This window comes from Branchiostoma belcheri, unplaced genomic scaffold (genome assembly GCF_001625305.1).
Source record: "Branchiostoma belcheri isolate BF01 breed outbred unplaced genomic scaffold, Haploidv18h27 scaffold1, whole genome shotgun sequence".
In the NCBI taxonomy this organism is placed as follows: domain Eukaryota; kingdom Metazoa; phylum Chordata; class Leptocardii; order Amphioxiformes; family Branchiostomatidae; genus Branchiostoma; species Branchiostoma belcheri.
The window spans coordinates 9,975,255-9,994,346 of record NW_017802379.1 but is presented as its reverse complement, the minus strand read 5'-3'; the positions used below and the strand labels follow the sequence as shown (position 1 = coordinate 9,994,346).

Below are 19,092 nucleotides of genomic sequence, written 5' to 3'. Positions count from 1 at the left end.
GCGAAAAAAAATAAAAAATAAAAACAGGCCTAGGCATCCTATTATGGCCCAAAATGGTACGATAGGAGCCATGAAGTCAACACACCAGGCTGGTTCAAAATTCAAACAATGAATTTTGAACTTTTAATGGAAACACTGCATTGAAAGATGGAATAACTGTAACAACTAGGATTCAAGAAGAAAAGGACTGTTTTCAACTGTTCAGGGCAAAATATGAGCATTTTGCAGTTGATTCTGAATTTTTATTTTTATTTGCAAATCAGAAAAAAATGAAGCGGGAGAATCCGTTAACCAAGAAATTAAATTGGTGTAATCAGAAAAAATGGACAGGGCGAATATAGAATAAAGAAACCTGAGCTCCTATTGATAGTTCTTGGAATGGGAGTGGTTCTCTTGAGTTAGAGGTGTGTGGCCACAAGCTCTTGGGGAGGAGGCCATATCAGAATGCTGACAGCCAGAAATTGTGTAATACTGGCTACCACTTGTGTCAATCATCGAATTAAAAAATACAAATTTATAAAGATGAGATAAATACTGAAATCCTTCCTACCAGTAGTAGCATCTTTGCTATCTGTTTGTCCCTCTTCCTCTGTGACAGGTTTCTCCTTGTTTCCAGTGTGGTCAAATCTCTGCAACATCACTCGCAAGTCCTCATCCAACTGAAAACAAAAATCAGAGATTTCAGTAGTGCTGCATACCTAAACCCAATTTTAGCTTCAGGTCCGGATTCAAGTCCAGAGGTTTAGGTTCAGGTCTGGACTTGTAAGTCTGGACCTAAACCCATGGCATATACAAAATTGAATGTTGGCAACCTTGCAATGTTGTCTGGGTGAAACTTTGGCCACATAACATGGAGGCTGACACTTGACGATGTCCGATGGCAATGTTTTCTTCGTTTTCCAGCAAAAATTTTACAGTCTACGGAAGGTTTTAGGTGGTTTGGAAAGAAAAGGGGTATGCGAAATGGTCTTTTATGGTAATAAGTCCAGACTCGGTTCTTGACTTTTAGGTTTTTTTGGACTTGAACCTAAACATTCTTACAAGTCCGAATCCAAGTCCAGTGAACCGGTATACATCACTAGATTTCAGACTTCAAGTAATTACTTGGGGTTTACCATTTAGGCCACACCGCCTTAATTCTATGGTTGACATCCACGTGCGCATTGATTTTTACCTGTTCTCAAAACAACAAAAAAAGATCATGTCCTCCAAGGTTCTGGCCTGGGTAGTTAGCGACAATACAGAGCCAGCGGTAACTCTGGAGGATGGCACCCAGGCTGCTGAAGCTCCACAACTCAAGAGCTCAGTACATGCCAATTACGTACAGTGCCGATTCATAAATTCTGCAAAAGGCGAGCATGTGCCGGCTTGTCATATAGGTCACTATGTACATTGTACTACCGTAAATTCACAATACTAGCTTTGTATTCCTGTGGTTTAGTAGCATTTTTATTTTTGGCTGGAACTTTTTTTTATTCACCTGTCCCACATGCACTAGTTTGGGGGTCTTCAGAGGATGTCATTTATAAAATTAAGTCAGTGTGGCCTTACAATAAGTTACATGAATTTATTGGAAGAACCAAGGAGATTGTATGACATAATTTAATTGGCACTAGAACAGTCTAACTGTGGAGGGTTGGAGGATCGGTCATGCAATCATTGGCTTCCTGAATTCCCCCATGGTGCCCTCTAATTCCTGCTGGCTTCCAGACAGATTCTGGGAGCTTCACTTTTACCCCATTTTCTGTGTCTGACCTTTTGACCTCCTGTCATTCTGCCTGTCAATCTTTCCCCCACTTTTTCCAGACAAGCATACATTGTACATACAAACTCACAAAACCCACCCAAAACCATACTACCGTACCCAGAAAATGTTTCATTCAACAAGCATTAAACATTATGATCATACTGTACTTCTCTCTTTAAAAAACCTGCTTAAATGAACTAATGGTACATCTATAATCATAGCAACAGATGTTCCATTACTGACCAGTGTCCAGTATCTGTTGACCAGTCCGAGCGCGGCCTCGTCGGCAAGCTGGCGTTTCTCTAACCGCTCGATCCTCTCCCTGAGTTCGTCTTCAATGGCCTTGCGCTGCTCCAAACGTTCTGCTAGCTTTCTGTTCTGGAACTGCAGCACTTTCAGGTCCAGTTCCTCCTATAGGATCATGGGACACAACATGGTTGCTATAAGTTGGTTCACAGTTAAAACTGCACTTGTGTTCGGTGGGTGTTTTGGGGTTTTTGGAGAGGTGTTTTGGGTTTTCGTGAATGTGTTGGAACTGTGCAGGGGATTGTTGATACAATTTAATATACCAGTTCCTGAATTCCTCCATATCGCCCACTTAGTTCCCATGCTGAGTCACCTTCAAGCTTGACCTCCCTGTCAATCAATTGTCCAAATCACCTCCCATCTATATCATCAAACAGACACACAAACTTACGAACAACCACTCAAAGTAATACTTCCGTACCTGAGAGTAAGATTGTGAATGAACTAGAAAGGTAACATTTGCAACAGGGTGTCTGCTACAGCACCAGTTACCATGGTGACAGCCACCTGGTCCAGGTCATTGACTTTAGTTGGAAAACAATTAGAAGAAGAAGAAATTGTATTGAAACAAAGCGAAAACAATAGCATTGAATAAACATGACATTGAGTCTACCTGTGAGGACATCTTGTCCAGTCGTACGGGCTCAAACACGATAGAAGGAATGGTGATGGACTTCTTGGCAGGCGGCGCGCCCGCCGAGGTGCTGGGAGACTCGTTGAGCGACCGTTTGGTGGCCATCTTGTCTTGTGTTAACACGTCCTACCTGAAACCCAAGAACTTTTTAATTTACTTACTCAAATCTACAGCATTTGGGGTCATATAGCACAGTCGGTAGAGTTCGGCTCACACCCAAGAGGTCGTGGGTTCAAATCCTGCCCATGTCACCAATCTTGTGCCCCTCATTGGGAAAGGCACTTAACACAACTTTCCTCACTTAACTCAGGTGTAAATGAGTACCTAGCTTCAGTTAGGGACATCCCTAGGATAGGACATTAAATGGAGGTCCCGTATTTGGGAGAGCCACACCCCACGCACGTAAAAGAACCCACCGCATTTATCGAAAAGATTAGGGGACCTTCCCAGTGTGAGTGGTTCAAACCATACAGTCCGGTCTTACACAGCTTGTACATGTGTGTACATGTACAAAACTGGTGTGTTACGCCTAAAGGTGGTTTACCGGTTATGCGAAACAGACATTTGTGTCAGGAGTTGACATAACAGGTGACTATCACCTCTTCAAGATGTCAAACCTGAGACCAGGCTGTAAGGTTTGAACCACTCACACCGGGAAGAACCCTGCTCTTTTCGATAAGTGTGGTGGGACCTACAACATGCTCGAAGTGTGGCTCTCCTTAAACACAGGACCTATGGCTTGTAAAAGGAGACAACAAAGGGGCCTGTCCGGGTTTTGAACCCAGAACCTTTTGGTTCTGTGCAGCTGGTTCTGTGTCAACAACCCTCACCACCAGACCACTGTGCCACCTATAGAAATGATGTGTTCATCAATATAGGATTTCAATGATATGTAATTTGACATTTGATATCAGGACTAAATTTTGTATTTCTTTGACCAACATATGTACATTTACAACCCACATTTTGAATTAGTATAAGTCCTGTCCATATACGTACGTAACTTGCTTTGCAGTACTTTTGTAAAATTTTGTATGCCTGATATTTTAGCATGCATATGTGCATGTGCTATCTATTTATCTAAGAATATACTTCCAAATTTGCGAGTTTAGAATCTCTTGAATTATACATATCATAATGAATCTTATTAAAGGCAGGTAAGTCTTAAAACTGCAGCATACATATCGTAAATGGCTACATAGTTATGAAGATTTTGATTTCCAAAAACCAGGAAGATTTTCGCCCCCCTCCCCATATTTTTATACCCTCTTATACAGAACACATTCTACTCTAATTCTACATTTGTAACATTCAAACACACCGTGTGAGGGTATTTGAATTTATCGTATGTATTCCTGGTCTTTACCTGGTCCCTTTGGGACAATACTTACCTAGTTTTTCGTCAAAATGAAAAAACATTGTCTAGGCGTCCTCCATCTTGAATTCTTTCCGTCACGCAAGTCTCGCGTGGTCTCGCGTGTTCTAACAAAGCGCGAGAGTTGGACGATTACACTTTTAGGGGGTGTGAACTTTCCAAATTAACGCTTACAAAACATTATACGATTTAATATTTTTTCAATGTTTTATAAATCAATAACATATATATATTTTCACTAAAGAAATACTTTTAAATGTATATTTTTGGAATACAAGTGTATTTTAGATATTTTTCAAATAAGGGTCTTTCCCGTATTATGGTATCTCCCAATTGGGTTCAATATGAGGTCATTTTGGGATTCCTGCTGCAAAGCACGTTCTGCTTTTTTTGGGAGGGAAATTCTTTTGTAATTTTAAGTTCACACCCAGCCACAACTTTTCTGCCAACAAGGGTCAGCAGATGCTACTCAACTATCACAACAGGTCAGTCAATGTTTAAAATTTATAAAGTGCGGCGAGATCTTTCTTTTTAAACGTGGAAAAGCGCGGTAAATTTTTACGTCATTTTGTCACATGGATGATGGTTTATATATACGACTTCTTAAGGGGAAATCGCAAGTTTGAGTTTGAATTTTGTAAGAGACGTACCTTTATGATGATTAGTAGTCTTGTTCCTTTCGTTTCACATATAAGAAGTTAACATGTTACATAACTAATCCCCAGTCGTACAGTGTAACATTATGTAGGTTTGACCAACCAGGACTGAAACTCTGCTTGCAAATCGTTGAGTCAGCAAAATATTTCTAGAGGTTTTTAGTATGGTTCAGCAATTTTGTTTGTTTGTTTCTGTGGCGTAACTGGTAAACAGGCTTTAATTGTATACAAGAAGTTCCTGTTTTTATACATTATGAGTACAAATTGCGAAAGACCAGACAGTACCTAAGGGGGGCCCGCATGCCCTTTTCCATAGAGCGTAATCGACCGTTTTAATTCTACATAGAGCGTAGATGGACCACTGTAATTCAACGTAATGGATTGTAGCCACTTGGAATTTATCGTAGAGCGTAATCGAGAGGTTTCCTGAATCCAGCGTAATACGTAGTCAGCTCTTAAAATTTAGCGTAGAGCATTGTCAGGACCCCCCCATGCAGGCCCCCATTAAGGTTTAATCCACTCACACCAGTAAGGACCCCTATTAGTATATTCATATACATTTCGATCAGAAGTGTTGTATGATCTTTAACATGCTTGAGATATGGCTCTTCTCAAACACGGGACCTCTAGCTTTAAGTCCCTCCGAGAGGACGTCACTAACCGAAGCTACTGAGTAGGTACTCATTTTCACCTAAGTCCAGCAAAGAAATAGGGGCATTTAGTGCTGGGGCCCGCCAGGGATTCAAACCCAGAACCTTCAGCTTCTGAGTCAACTACCCCAACCCTACATTTTTTATAAGCAAGTTGGTAGGTTGTAGATTTAATAAACTTCTCCTTGCTGTTCAAATGCCTTACCTTCACAAAGTGGACTAGATCATACTATCATAGTAGATGCTATTTAGTGTACAAACAGTTAATCTTATGTAATCATACTTAGGCCACAGCGACTTAATTTTATGGATGACATCCTCTGAAGACCCCCAAACTAGTGCACGTGGGCGAATGAAAAAAATTCTGGGCAAAAATAAGAATGCTACTAAACCACAGGAATACAAAGCTGGTATTGTGAATTTTACAGCAGTACAAAGCGACTTATAGGACACCTGCTGTCTTTTTGCGGCATTTATGAATCGGCACTGTACGTATGTACTGAGTTCTTGAGTCATGGAGCTTTGATGCCATCTGTGCCATCTTCCAGGGTTACCCATGGCTCCGCATTGTTGCTAACTACCATAGTGTGATTTTTTTTAGAACAGGCGAAAATCAATGCGTGCGTGGATGTCATCCATAGATTTAAAATTAAGCCGGTGTGGCCTTATCTTTCACTAAGTTTTAGCTCTAGAACTACTAGTAGAAGAATGTGTATTATGGCTTCAGTGTTTGGATTAGCTAATGCTACATGTCCTGTGTGTCTTACATCTGTCCTGGTTGTTAGGTCAAGCAGAACAACTGGATGCCTTCTTCTAATTAAGAAGATTCTCAAGTTACTGTCGCTGACATGTATTTTGCAGACCCCAACAGACAGAATTCTTAGAAATATAGAATACAACACGGCGTATTTCATATCGCCCGAGGTACCAGCCTGCGGGAGGGCTGGGACCGAGGGTAATGCGGAATACACCGTATTGTATTCTATTCTTGTCAAACACACATTTTATTTTTAATGTGAAATGTGCAAATTTGATGGCTGTAAACAAAAAATTGTAACAACATCAAATAATTCCAATGTCCGAATCCAGTATTCGAGTTTTTGAAAGCAACGTACTCAGTGCAGGCGAAACACATTTGAATTATTCTCTGGACTGGAACATATGGAAGTACACATACAACTGTAATAATAATTAATTGTTTATTGATCGATCGATGAGTACAATCTCTAGCATGTGGCAGCGCAACTAAAAAAGTAGTGCTGAATTGTATACTAGTGTTTATAAACAGAGAAACAAATCTTGCACAGTTAACAAATAGACAACTAAACATGATTGATAACAGTTAAACCATTAGAACCCTGGGCGATATGAGTAGTTATCACACAGGCTGGAACTCCCTGAGTGCTGTCCCCCAGAGTTACTGCCGGCTCCATATTGTCGCTAACTAGCATGGACTACCAAGCCTAGAGCCAGGCCAGAGCCTCTGAGGACATGTTTTTTTTTGGCGACGCCTCAGGGGGGAGCCTAATGGTACAGTATTGTGTGCAGTTTGCAAGAATTCTAGGAATTGCACAGGCATTTTTTTTCCACAGGAATGGAATGTCTACAGGCATGTCTGGGATTTTGCTGACACACATCTATGCCCACATTCCTACGTAGTGAAATTCCAGGAAACCCTTGGGACATTGTGGAAATTGTACAGATTCACAACTGAGCAGACACATGGGGGAGCCTAATGGTACAGTATTGTGTGCAGTTTGCAAGAATTCTAGGAATTGCACAGGCATTTTTTTTCCACAGGAATGGAATGTCTACAGGCATGTCTGGGATTTTGCTGACACACATTCTATGCCCACTATTCCTACGTAGTGAAAATTCCAGGAAACCCTTGGGACATTGTGGAAATTGTACAGATTCACAACTGAGCAGACACATGCTGATTTACATCCCTGTCCACTCCCATGCAACATTATCTAGCTCATATAGCTATAGCTCCCATGATGTTAATGATGTAAGCAGTAAGTGAGTTTTCTGAATTAGTGTAGAACATCTTCCCCTACGTATCATCGACAGTCTTCAACTCTGCTGCATTTGAACAGGTACTATATCTTTCTCTCTATAATAATTGAGAAGTTTATTGCAAATTCATGCCCGGAGGTTAATTGCCAGTTACAAACATAAAAGAACATTGAAGAACAGTATATAAAATAACTAAAATCCACATAATGAAAGGTTGTCTAAAATTATAGCTACGTCTAAGTCTAAAACTATGTCTGAAGGGTTTGACTTCTCTTTTATAACTGTAGAAGACATGTGTAACGTTATATCTGTAAGTCTCCTTCTCAGCATTTTCCCAACATGTTCAGGGTCACAATGTGAGTTATCAGAATGCCACAAAGAGGAGTATCCATTATGATCTAATACCGGTATGTCTTTAACACGTTGCAATAAAGTTTGTCTACGGGTATTTGTAGGCTTTGCTGTAAGAGAGAGCATCCGTTTGAAGGGAGTGTGAGGTTGTGTCCATTTGGACCAAGCATAACCAGAATTTAACTACTAGTATATCTATATACAAATATCTGTATCTAAAGGAAGTCTACCTAATTCTGCTCTACAGGCGACATTGCTTACTATTTCTAAATACACCAAGAACATTTTTACAGAATTGGTTGTGTACATTTTCGATAGGTGAGGTCTAATATGTAGTTTAATATAATATTTCTTGTGGACATCAGATATTGACGTTCAACTTGATAGGTTGTTAACGTTAGGTAAGCATAACCAAATCCTTCGACTAGATCAATTTGTTATAGGACAATTATTCCCCGGGTAATCATTCTCAATGGCAGATTATTTCCTGTACATTTAATAGTCCTTTATAACAGACAAGTTTATGTTTCACCTAAAATTAAAATCACACAAATCTATCACAGTTCCAACAACAGAGGAAGATTTTTACTTTTTACGATCGACACAGGTGTCCTATAGGGCTCTTTTTATTCATAAATACATTGGATGTTGTATTACCTTCTAAGGATTGCCAGGCCGTAAGAAGCACGTGGAAGGTCCCCATTTGGACAACCACACAGAACTGAAAACTAGCCCTTGTAGTGGTGAAACAGACCGCCGTGTTTCCCTGATGGGATCGGAAAACACCTCTAAGCTGACCCGCTGAGACTGGTTACCAGGCTTATAATCTCTGAACTCAGGCCGCAAATCTGTACCTCCCTGTGATGACTGCCTCAAACCAAGCCAAAGTGATCTCTCTTTTCAGCCGACAATCAGTCTGCTTTCCTCACATACCTACAATCATACCCACATTCCTTTCCCACATGCCTTTCAAGTGTATGTCCTACATTCTGACATTCTGGTCCACATTCCAGGATTCTCCACATGCCTTTAAAATGTCCTACATTCTGACATTCTGGTCCACATTCCAGTATTCCCCACATGCCTTTCAAGTGTATGTCCTACATTCTGGACCACTTTCCTACGAAGTGAAATTCCAGGAAACCCTTGCGACATTGTGGAAATTGAACAGATTCACAACTGAGCAGACACATGCTGATTCACATTCCTGTTCATGCCCCGGTCCCGGAGGCTAATTGCCAGTTACAAACATAAAAGAAGAGCAGTATATAAAATAACTAAAATCTACAAATGAAAGGTATTTGTCTAAAATTATAGCTATGTCTAAAACTATGTCTGAAGGGTTTGACTTCTCTCTTGTAAAGACTTGTAAACTGAAGAAGACATGTGTATATCTGTAAGTCAGAGTCCTTCTCAGCATTTCCCCCAACATGTTCAGGGTCACAATGTTGATTCGGAATGCCACATCCATTGTGATCTAATACTGGTATGTCTTTAAGTTTAACACGTTGCAGTAAAGTTAGTCTACGGGTATTTGTTGGAAGGCTTTGCTGTAAGAGGAGAGCATCCATTTGAAGGGAGTGTGAGGTTGTGCCCATTTGGACCAAGCATCTACCTAATTCTGCTCTACAGGCGACATTGCTACTATTTCTAAATAGATATAATAAGAATTCTAGGAATTGTACAGGCATTTTTGTCCACAGGCATGCGGAATGTCCACAGGCATTTCTCTGACCCACATCTATGCCCGCATTCCTGGAACCCTGAAGACCTGTCTGCCCCAGATGGTCCTACTTTCTGTGACCCCGGGGCTCGTTCACTATGCACTCAGGGGAGGAGTGTACTGTATCTGTCTAGAAAAAAATCATGAAATGATGGCAGTGCCATGCAAACAATAACCCTAACAGCAACCACCGTCGCCATGGCAATGTATGTTTTCATTGCCAGTCTTGTTAGTTTTTTTTTTAGGACAGGCAAAATCAATGCGCGCGGATGTCATCCATGAAATTAAGATGGTGTGGCCTAATGCCTGTGCTTTAGTCTGTGGCGTGGAGCAACTGGTATTGCTGACTGGATTAGGAAGGATTACTGTATCAGATTAAGGAGGAAGAAATTATCAGTGAGCATCTTTTGTAAACATACCTGTTTACTTCTGAAACATACATGTCATCATTAGGCTATATCTACAAGTATATATGTATATGGAAACCATCTGTGTCCTTAACTACACAGTCATTCATTTATTTCATTATTTCCAGGTATAGAAGTATTGTGTGGGTTTGTGTGTCTGTTTGTCCAGACAGAATAGATTGATAGGATGTGGGTGGGTGGGTGGTGGGGGGAAGATTGACAGGCAGAATGACTGAGGTGAAAATGTCAGACACGAGAAATGGGGTAAACCCTAGAGTAGGTTGACAGTACATGGGTGGGGTGGGGGAAGATTGACAGGCAGAATGAAAGGTCAGAAACATGAACTGTGGTAAAGGTCATGAAAACCCCAAATACTTCCTGGAAGCCTTTTTCATTCATTCATTCAATTCATTCATTGATTCAATTCATTCATTCATTCATTCATTCATTCATTCATTCATTCATTGTACAGATCAGATATTTGTGACTTTTTCTGTATGTGTGACAAGCTTTATTTTTCATTGTGTGGTATTGGAAACACTGCCGACTAAATTGTTCATGGATTTAGGATTAGGTTGTCCAATACAAATCAGTGTTCTATCCAAGCATGCTGATGAGCTCTGTCAAATATACCTCCCAGAGGAGACATTAGGCTATTACATTTTGACCAATCAATGTACATGTACATGTAGGTTACAAATGTTAGTTTTATACAATTGACTTTACAAAAGCATTCAGAAAATGTGATTTCTACAGTAGAGACCTTGACAGAGCTTCGGCCTAGGCAAAAATTGCTGAAGCAGACATTTCAAAAGCCCCTTTTGTGCCCTTAACCTTTGGAACCTGGTGACTACTAGTACTAGTCCCCCGTTGAAGGTTTGTCAAGTTGAGAAGTCACCATTGTTGTTTGAATGTTAGACAGTCCATATTTATTCACAGTCACATGCTGCTCTGTGTGCCATATGTCACAGAGCCAACTGTCGACTACCCGTTTACTAGGTATGTAGGACTAAGGTTCCGTACTATCATTTCATACTCAGGGCCAGAAATACCACCTACATAAAGGTCAGACATAGAAAATGGCGGTAGACTTGAGAGGTTGACAGCAGAGGTAGATTGACAGGCAGAATTACTCAATCTTCTTCTGCTACCTGTGGCAGAATGACTGATCAAGGTCAAAAGGTCAGATATGGGGTGAACTTGAAGTTTAAAAAAAAACAGAAGTGTGGAATCTTGACTTATTGTTATAGTCTGATTTAAAGTGCAGTCATGAAAGCATTAGTGTGAAAGTTCAGATTATACTTTTCTAAGCCTAACTCAAGGTTCTACATGATGTAGCCAGCATCAGTCTTTCTTTCTGTCATTTGAGTCATTTTTTGACTGAATTTTCGTCACAGGAGTCATGACAGACAAAATTTTACCCATCATCTTTGATGAATAAAAATCGGCATGTGAAGATATGAAAATAGATATAACTAAACTCAGTCCTAGCAAATTTGCCCCTCAAAATGCAGGAAATGGCATTTTAGAGGGTCTAGATTTCAAAATTTTCCCAGGGGAGCATGCTTCTGGACCTCCTAGGATTGTCATACTTTGCGCCTTCGGTATATGATATGATATTATAATTATAACTGATATGACAAATCAGTTTCAGGTTGGCTACAACACTGAAGAACAGGCGTTACATTGTAAATATGTATGAATTATGATTTCAGAATAACTTGACTGTCCTTGTTGCACCATTGGTAAAAAAAAGTCAGACAGACAGTACACATTGGTCATGTTTGATGAATTTCTCACCAGTCTGAAAGTAAGCTGTATGGTCGATCCCAGCCATATATTAACCACCCAGATAAACATAGCGACCACGTGTATACACCGTAAGCCACTTAGCGTATTACTGTAAATTTACTAAATTTTGCGGTGGTTTTATTCCACAGTGAAAAGAGGTATCGGCAACATTTTAAATTTAAAAAAAAAAATTTAAATTTCAAATTAAATTCAAACCAGTCTGGTCTCAGGTTTGACATCTTTGAATAGGTGATAGTCACCTGTTATGTCAATCCTTCCACAAATGTGGTAAATCTTCTTTAAATTTTTTTTTTTTATTAAAAAATTGGTAGTGAAATGAATGTACTAGTACTAGTAGTAGTCAAAAGGTAGTTTTGGATCAGGAATATGATTGGCAGAGGGATGTTTGTGTTCCTCTTTGTAATTGGTCCATCTGTAATTAGATTAAGGAAATGAAATATATTGTCTATCTTAGAATACATACGACAACAGCATAGCACACTGGTAAGATTTACACTCTAGGTGACCCAGTAGTACTTTTCCATTTGAACGTTGACTTTGTAAAACGGAAATGCAAGAGGGGCATTTCTGTGCCAAATAAAGAATGTAGTTCAGATACCAGGTCGCATACTTCAGCCCTAGCACTGTACCATGTGACATAAACTGTCTGGGGACGTCCTCGTGGCCACAGCTGCCAGTTTGGGCTCTGTCCAGCTCCTCTACCAGATACAAGGTGAAGTATACGGCTTTCTGAATGTTCCTTTTTGTGCCAAGACTAAGAATCAGTTGAAGTTCAGCCAGTAATAATAACATGTACAATGTAATTATGAATCTGTGTTGCTCATTCTCACATGCTCCAGGGAGCGTAGCGCCTTGCCGAGTTAACTAGGCATAGATTTATTTCTCTTGATATGCAATCTTTAGTTTTGTTTGCTCAGTTTTGCCTCTTAATCAATGGTTATACACTGTATATCACACCATATGGCATTATGATAATTGCTAGCATGAATCTCATAGTTCTCACCAGGCTGTTTGAGCGTATATTGTGAGTGAGGGCCCCCCTACGCTGTGATTTGGACCCCCTACACTGTGATTTAGCCCCCTACACTATGTTTCAACCAGTGTACTATGTAGAAAGTTGCCCTTCTGTACCTGACCCCTACGCTGTGAAAAAATCCTGGTGAGAACCATTGATGGTTTTATTATGTTTGCATTGAAGATTGATATGTTTTTGGTAGCATTTGTAGCAGTATTTGATTGTGCTTCAGGAGCATAACTCCAGAAGGGATGGATGGATTGTCATCTGATTTGGTACTTGGTTTAGGTCTTGGCTCATCGAAGAAATGAATTTGAGCCCCTGGCAGCTTTCATGGGGGCCCGTATGCCCTTTTCCATATAGCGTTATCAGCTGTTTTAATATTACGTAGAGCGTACATGTAGATGGACCGCTCTATTAAACTCAATGTAGAGCATAATTGGCACATTTTGCATAGAGCGTATTCGCCGCTTGAATTCTACATAATGTGTAGTAACCACTTGGAATTTAGTGTAAAGCGTAATCGAGAGGTTTCCTGAATTCAGTCTAATACGTAGCCAGCTCTCAAAATTTAGTGTAGAGTGTTGTCGGGACCCCCCCATGCAGGCCCCCTTTCATTGGCACTTGAGCAGAATTTCAAGCTTTCATATCCCATGTTTTAGACAAACTATCTTAATGGTTACAATTTTTAGGCGGTAGGTTACCGTACAATGTAGGTAGTACTTGTTCTCAGGAAGAAGCGACGTACGTGTGGCCCCTCTAGCATCTTCTTTTGGAACTGCAGGGCCAGATTTTAGTTGAAGTGAGTGCTGTAACTTAGGGTAAGTTCATTTGTTTTTGTGAGGACTTTCGTGGCAGCTGGTAGAAGGTTTTTGTGGTGTTTTGAGTTGAGTTCTGTAGTACAAATACACATGTATATATACAACATGTACATGTACTGTAACATACAGTAGTAATGGATTATGGTACGATTATCGTAATGGTCTAGTCACTGCAAAAATAAAAACCCCATGAAAATTTCAGGATTCACACGCACAGTATGATAACTGGTTTTAAAACACAAGTGCCTAAACTGTGATGATAGAAATGGCATAGAATGACCAGTTGCTCAGAAAGTAAACGTATTTTGCAGGATCTTACGGCTATGGGGAAAACAGTAAATTATAAGACAAAGACGGTCACCCTATGTACATGTAAAGTGTATATTATACTCAATAACTGGTCTGACTTTCTTATGCAAGGACCAGGCTTTTAGCTAGGGGGTGTCCAGGGTGTCTTTTGGACGCCCTGTACTGAAAATAGTAAGAAATTGGACGCCCTAATTTTTGGTAGGACACCCTAAAGACGCCCTATTTTTTCCACTCCCAACCCCTGCCATGCACACATGCCTCCCTTCAGCCTTACTATAATTACAAAATTGATGGTTTACTGAAGGAAAAAACTCAAATTCCTCAAAATTTGCACCTCAAAATGCAGAAAGTGCAAGTAGAGCATTATGAATTTCAAAAAAGCCCCCCAAAAAGCTCTTCACTGCGCATGGCATACAAAAAAATGGACACCCAACAAAAAAATCCTAGCTAAAAGCCTGGCAAGGACATGTCCTTACCTGAACCCAATATTCACTGACCTTTGATTCAAGGTTTAATACATTAAGATAACAATAGAAATCAAAATCAACAGAAAACTGAGTGCATTATTTTGTTTCAAAACTCCTTTTTTCAATGGTTGAAAAAAAAAATTCCCTGAAAGTGGGTTTTAGAAGGTAAGGCCACACCAATTTAATTTGTTGGTTCTCAGATTTTTCAGAAAAAATATGAAGCGACAGGGCGGAAAAAAATAAAAATGTCCATAGGAGCCATGAAGTCAACAAAAAAGGCTGGGTTAATATTTTAACAATGAATTTTGAACTTTTAATCAAACCATTGCATTGATAGGAAAAACTGTAACAACTAAGAAGAAAAGGACTTTCCTCAACTGTTGGGGGTAAAAATAACTAAAATGTGAGCATTTTTGAGTTGATTCAGAACCAGAATTTTTATTTTTATTTTTTTGCATATCACAAAAAACTGAAGAGACAAATCTGAGAACCAACAAATTAAATTGGTGTGGCCTAACCCAGACGTGAATGTTGAACCCTGACCGGACATGTGTGCTGTAGTCTGGTAGTCTGGTGTACCAAACATGGGCAGACAGTTGTGTTTGCTGAACAGAAATAATGCAAATACTAGTACTAGATTTTTTACTTAACCAGGTTGAGTGAGTGAAACTGACTTCAAGATCGCTTGTTCCTTTGGCGCCGCCAGTTTCAAGTTTTGTCTCTAAAGTACAGGTGGGTCTGTCATGCCCTTGTTTGTTTGTTTGTTTCGTATAACTGGTGAATTGCCTATATATAATAGGCATAACATACAACATCAGTTTTGTACAGTAGGTACAAGCTGCGTAAGACCTGAGACTAACTTAAACTGTAACCTTATAAGGTTAACTGTGATCCACTACTCACACTGGGAAGGACACTTTAATTACTCTTTTCCATATATAAGTGTGGTGGGATCTTTCACATTTTCGAGGTATGGGTCCCCTCAAACACTGGACCTCCGTCTTTACATCCCATTCCCAATAGAACATCCCTCACTGAAGCTATGTGTAGATAATCATTTTCACGAAGTCGATTGAGTAACGAATTGATAAGTTGTTACCTTTCCAAAAGGCATAACATTGAGGCCTACTACTCGTACTAGGGATTCGAACCCAGAACCTTTAGACTTCAAGGCAACAACCCTGGCCTTAACCCACAAGACCACCTTGCCAATATTTATATAGGTTGTATTATGTATGTCTGGGAAAGATGTAATAAGAAAAAAATCAGGTATACTATAATTTGAATTGACAAAAAGTGACAGTACCACATCAAGTGTCAACAGTTTGATTTTCATTTCTTGCTTTTTCATGAAGCTTTTAAGGAGCGTTGTGGCGACCGCTAGTTGGAGCCAAGTGGCCTTGATTCAAGTTTAAACTTGTGCAAAATTCTACCAATTTCCTGTGAGCTATTTTAAGAAGGATGTGCACACAGTTTCATATGGGTGAAATTTTAAAACGTGTTAGAGTACATGTAACTTACATTGTAGAGTCTTTGTAAGTGACAGTGACATATGGCCTGTCAGAATGTTAGTATGGTGAAGAACTTTGGTTACATTTCTAACACAGTATATGGTAGTGCTGCATACCGGTTCACTGGACTTGGATCCGGACTTGTAAGAATGTTTAGGTTCAAGTCCAAAAAAACCTAAAAGTCAAGAACCGAGGACTTATTACCATAAAAGACCATTTCGCATACCCCTTTTCTTTCCAAACCACCTAAAACCTTCCGCAGATTGCAAAATCTTTGCTTCAAAATGAAGGAAACATTGCCATTGGGCATTCATCAAGTATCGGCCTCCATATTATGTGGCCAAAGTTTCACCCAGACAACATTGTAAGGTTGCCAACATGCAATTTTGTATATGCCATGGGTTTAGGTCCGGACTTACAAGTCCAGAAGTGAACCTAAACCTCTGGACTTGAATCCGGACCTGAACTTTAATGTGGGTTTAGGTACACAGCACTAGTATATGGTAACATAGAAAGGGTTTTTTCGCGAAATCTCTCAACACTATGATATGCAACTATTTGACAGCATTTATTTGAGGTGAAGGTCAACCAAAAATACTGATCGTAAACAAACTACTCATGTGTCTGCAAATCGGGTGCTAGTGTCCCTGAAATGAGAGCAGTGGACGAAGGGATTCTAAGAAAAATGTCCAGACTATATGTGCATGACATACAAAATGACTGACATTAAAGTGGTTGACGTACCAAAAATACCAGCCTAGAAAACTGAAAAGAAACAGGAATAGTCATGCCTTCAAGTACCAGAGTTATCAAGCAAGTATTAAAGGTGTTCAAAACCTTGTTTTTCCTAGAACTATTGTAGAGTGGACTTGCTGCCACCAAGTACAGTAGAGGCATCATCACTAGATGTACATTTGTATAAGCTTTAACAACACTTACAGTTAGATACACATGTGCAAAGGTTAAGTATAAAACATCACCAGATTGTTCATATAGAATACAACACGGGGTATTCTGTATCGCCCGAGGTACCAGCCCGACCGCGGGTCGGATCGCCCGAAGGCCGGAGGGAGATCCGACCCGCGGGAGGGCTGGGACCGAGGGTGATGCAGAATACACCGTGTTGTATTTTATGTATGTCATACCCACCCAAGAAAACACGCCTTTCAATGCGAAATGAGCGAAAAGTTGGTGCCACTAAACCCTGAAATGCAACAACATCAATTCCAACATCCGGATGCTGTATTCGAATTTTCGAAAGCGGCGCACACGGTTAGGGCAAAACACATTCGAATCGTAAAGTACGGACCAGTTCGGAACCCGTTATCGTGGCCCAGGTATGGTATAAAGTGTAATGTGGTCAGTTGCCGCTGTGCTGGGGGCCTATGAAGCTGGCCGTGGTGTGTTACACCAAAAATTCCCAACTTAATACAAACAACTCTTTTAAACTGTGCTATTACAGTAATATTATACACTAATATCAAATATTATATTCACATTTTCTGTTGGGGTCAAAAAGTTTTAAAACAACTTGCACTAATTTGGTACTTATTTAAGACATTGTTTATATCTTGTTAACATTTATGATGCATTTAAATTATACTGATTGCCATGCGTATATATAACAGGCCAGACACGTAGACAATCTTACCCTATCCTCCAAGTGCACTTGTTGGAGGTATCGTGTCGAGTAGCTATGTGATAACAGTAATGTTAGCATGCGCACTGCCAACATGTATGCACACGTACACAGATTAGTCACTTATATAAGTTATAAAAGGGCAATACATCAAAAGGTCTTTGTGCTACATATACACGTGGGGGGTTTACCACTGATATCTATAAGCATCTTGAAATACTGGGTGCATACTTTTGTGTACCCAAATTTGTATAATGCACCTACATGTAAGTTTTGACTGTGGATACATGTACATGTATTTGTGTAGGTTTACGTCTGTAAATGTATAATTCAGTATTGTACACTTAGCATATTCTTGACATTTTTAAGCATCAGAAAAATCTTATTTTATAAAATTGCAAAATCTTACATCTTTGAATTACTTGTTTAAGTAAGCTACATTGTATATTTCAAATGCAAACTCTGAAGAAACCTGAATGATAGGTTTTGCTAGCTGACATTCTATTTTATTTTAATGTTGTTCACCCCATTTCTTTCCCAAAACTGAATTTGGAGTGCTGGCACAGGTACACACTGACAGGTCTCTTATCCTTTGGAGACTTACTTTAATTTGCATCATCTTATCTTGACTTGTCTAAATTGTCTTCTCTTATTTGCATATCAATCAATAGTTTGTGCTTATAAACCTGCATTTCTCCTAGATCTGGTCTCTCAGTCACTGACGAAAGCTAGTAGATACTAGCTGAAACGTCTGACCATTTCCAAAGTCATATCCAGTTGCTTGAGTCACTGTTTTTTGTGTATTTACCTTGATGTCTAACCTTCACCGACATAAATGTGATTTTGAACATAATTTTTTGTATTGCACCAAAATTTTTGCCAATGTGCAATTTTGCAAGTACGTATACCTGAAAAAAATTGTTTCGAGCCCTGTTTTAATGTTGTGCACCCCATTTTCTTTCCCAAAACTGAATTTGGAGCACTGGCACAGGTACACAAGTCTCCTATTCTTCGGAGACTATAACTTCAATTGTTAACTCATACGTGTAATTACCCTGTTTTTCAGGCACCTCCAGTTTTGTCCCTTGAGGTTCGGTGCACCTTTCCTGTCCAGCTGACTAACCTGCACACCTACAGTAACAGCTGTCCACTTTTGGAATAAGGAGTGAAAAATTGATTGCAAGCTGTGTGTTTAGAGCAGCCAAGAGAACAGGTAAACTATGATAGGTAGCTTTTTTTTTTCTAACATTATAACTGGTAGTTTAATAATGTTACAATTCAGGTTTCAAAGACGTAGTTACTTCCGCATTCGTTACGTTTCGCTGCGGTGTGAAGCGTTACACAAGAAATACCCCCAAATTGTACCTGTACAGGGTGATATGTAGATGGTACTGTATATGCAAAACAACAATTGTTGGGCTCCGCAGGACAAGGGTTAAATTCATTTATTTTTGCGGTAAAAGGGGAAAAAACGTTTTCCCAGTGTTTTCTGTTGACCATGAAAACAATTCTGTGATAGGAATACATGTACATCAGCAACACATATTCGTTGTGTCACAAATTCGGAGTGGAGTCGTTACTGCACAGGACTCAAAATACTGGGTGCATGTGCACCTTAGTGCACCCAAAATTGGAGTTGTGCACCTAATT

General features: G+C 39.7%; 1 protein-coding gene across 6 annotated transcripts in view; it reads right to left on the bottom strand.

The window, feature by feature from the left end:
• Positions 1-4,165, bottom strand: part of LOC109478057 (E3 ubiquitin-protein ligase BRE1B-like) — a 36,002-nt gene extending 31,837 nt beyond the window's left edge. For all 6 annotated transcript variants that reach the window (XM_019779552.1, XM_019779752.1, XM_019779629.1 and 3 more), the window contains exons 1-4: positions 4,079-4,165; positions 2,667-2,817; positions 1,991-2,158; positions 551-659 (exon numbers count right to left, since the gene is read on the bottom strand). In XM_019779552.1, the coding sequence (XP_019635111.1) occupies positions 551-659; positions 1,991-2,158; positions 2,667-2,792 (403 nt within the window). In that variant the 5' untranslated portion in view covers positions 2,793-2,817; positions 4,079-4,165. The remainder of the gene's footprint in view (positions 1-550; positions 660-1,990; positions 2,159-2,666; positions 2,818-4,078) is intronic.
• Positions 4,166-19,092: the final 14,927 nt, after the last annotated feature.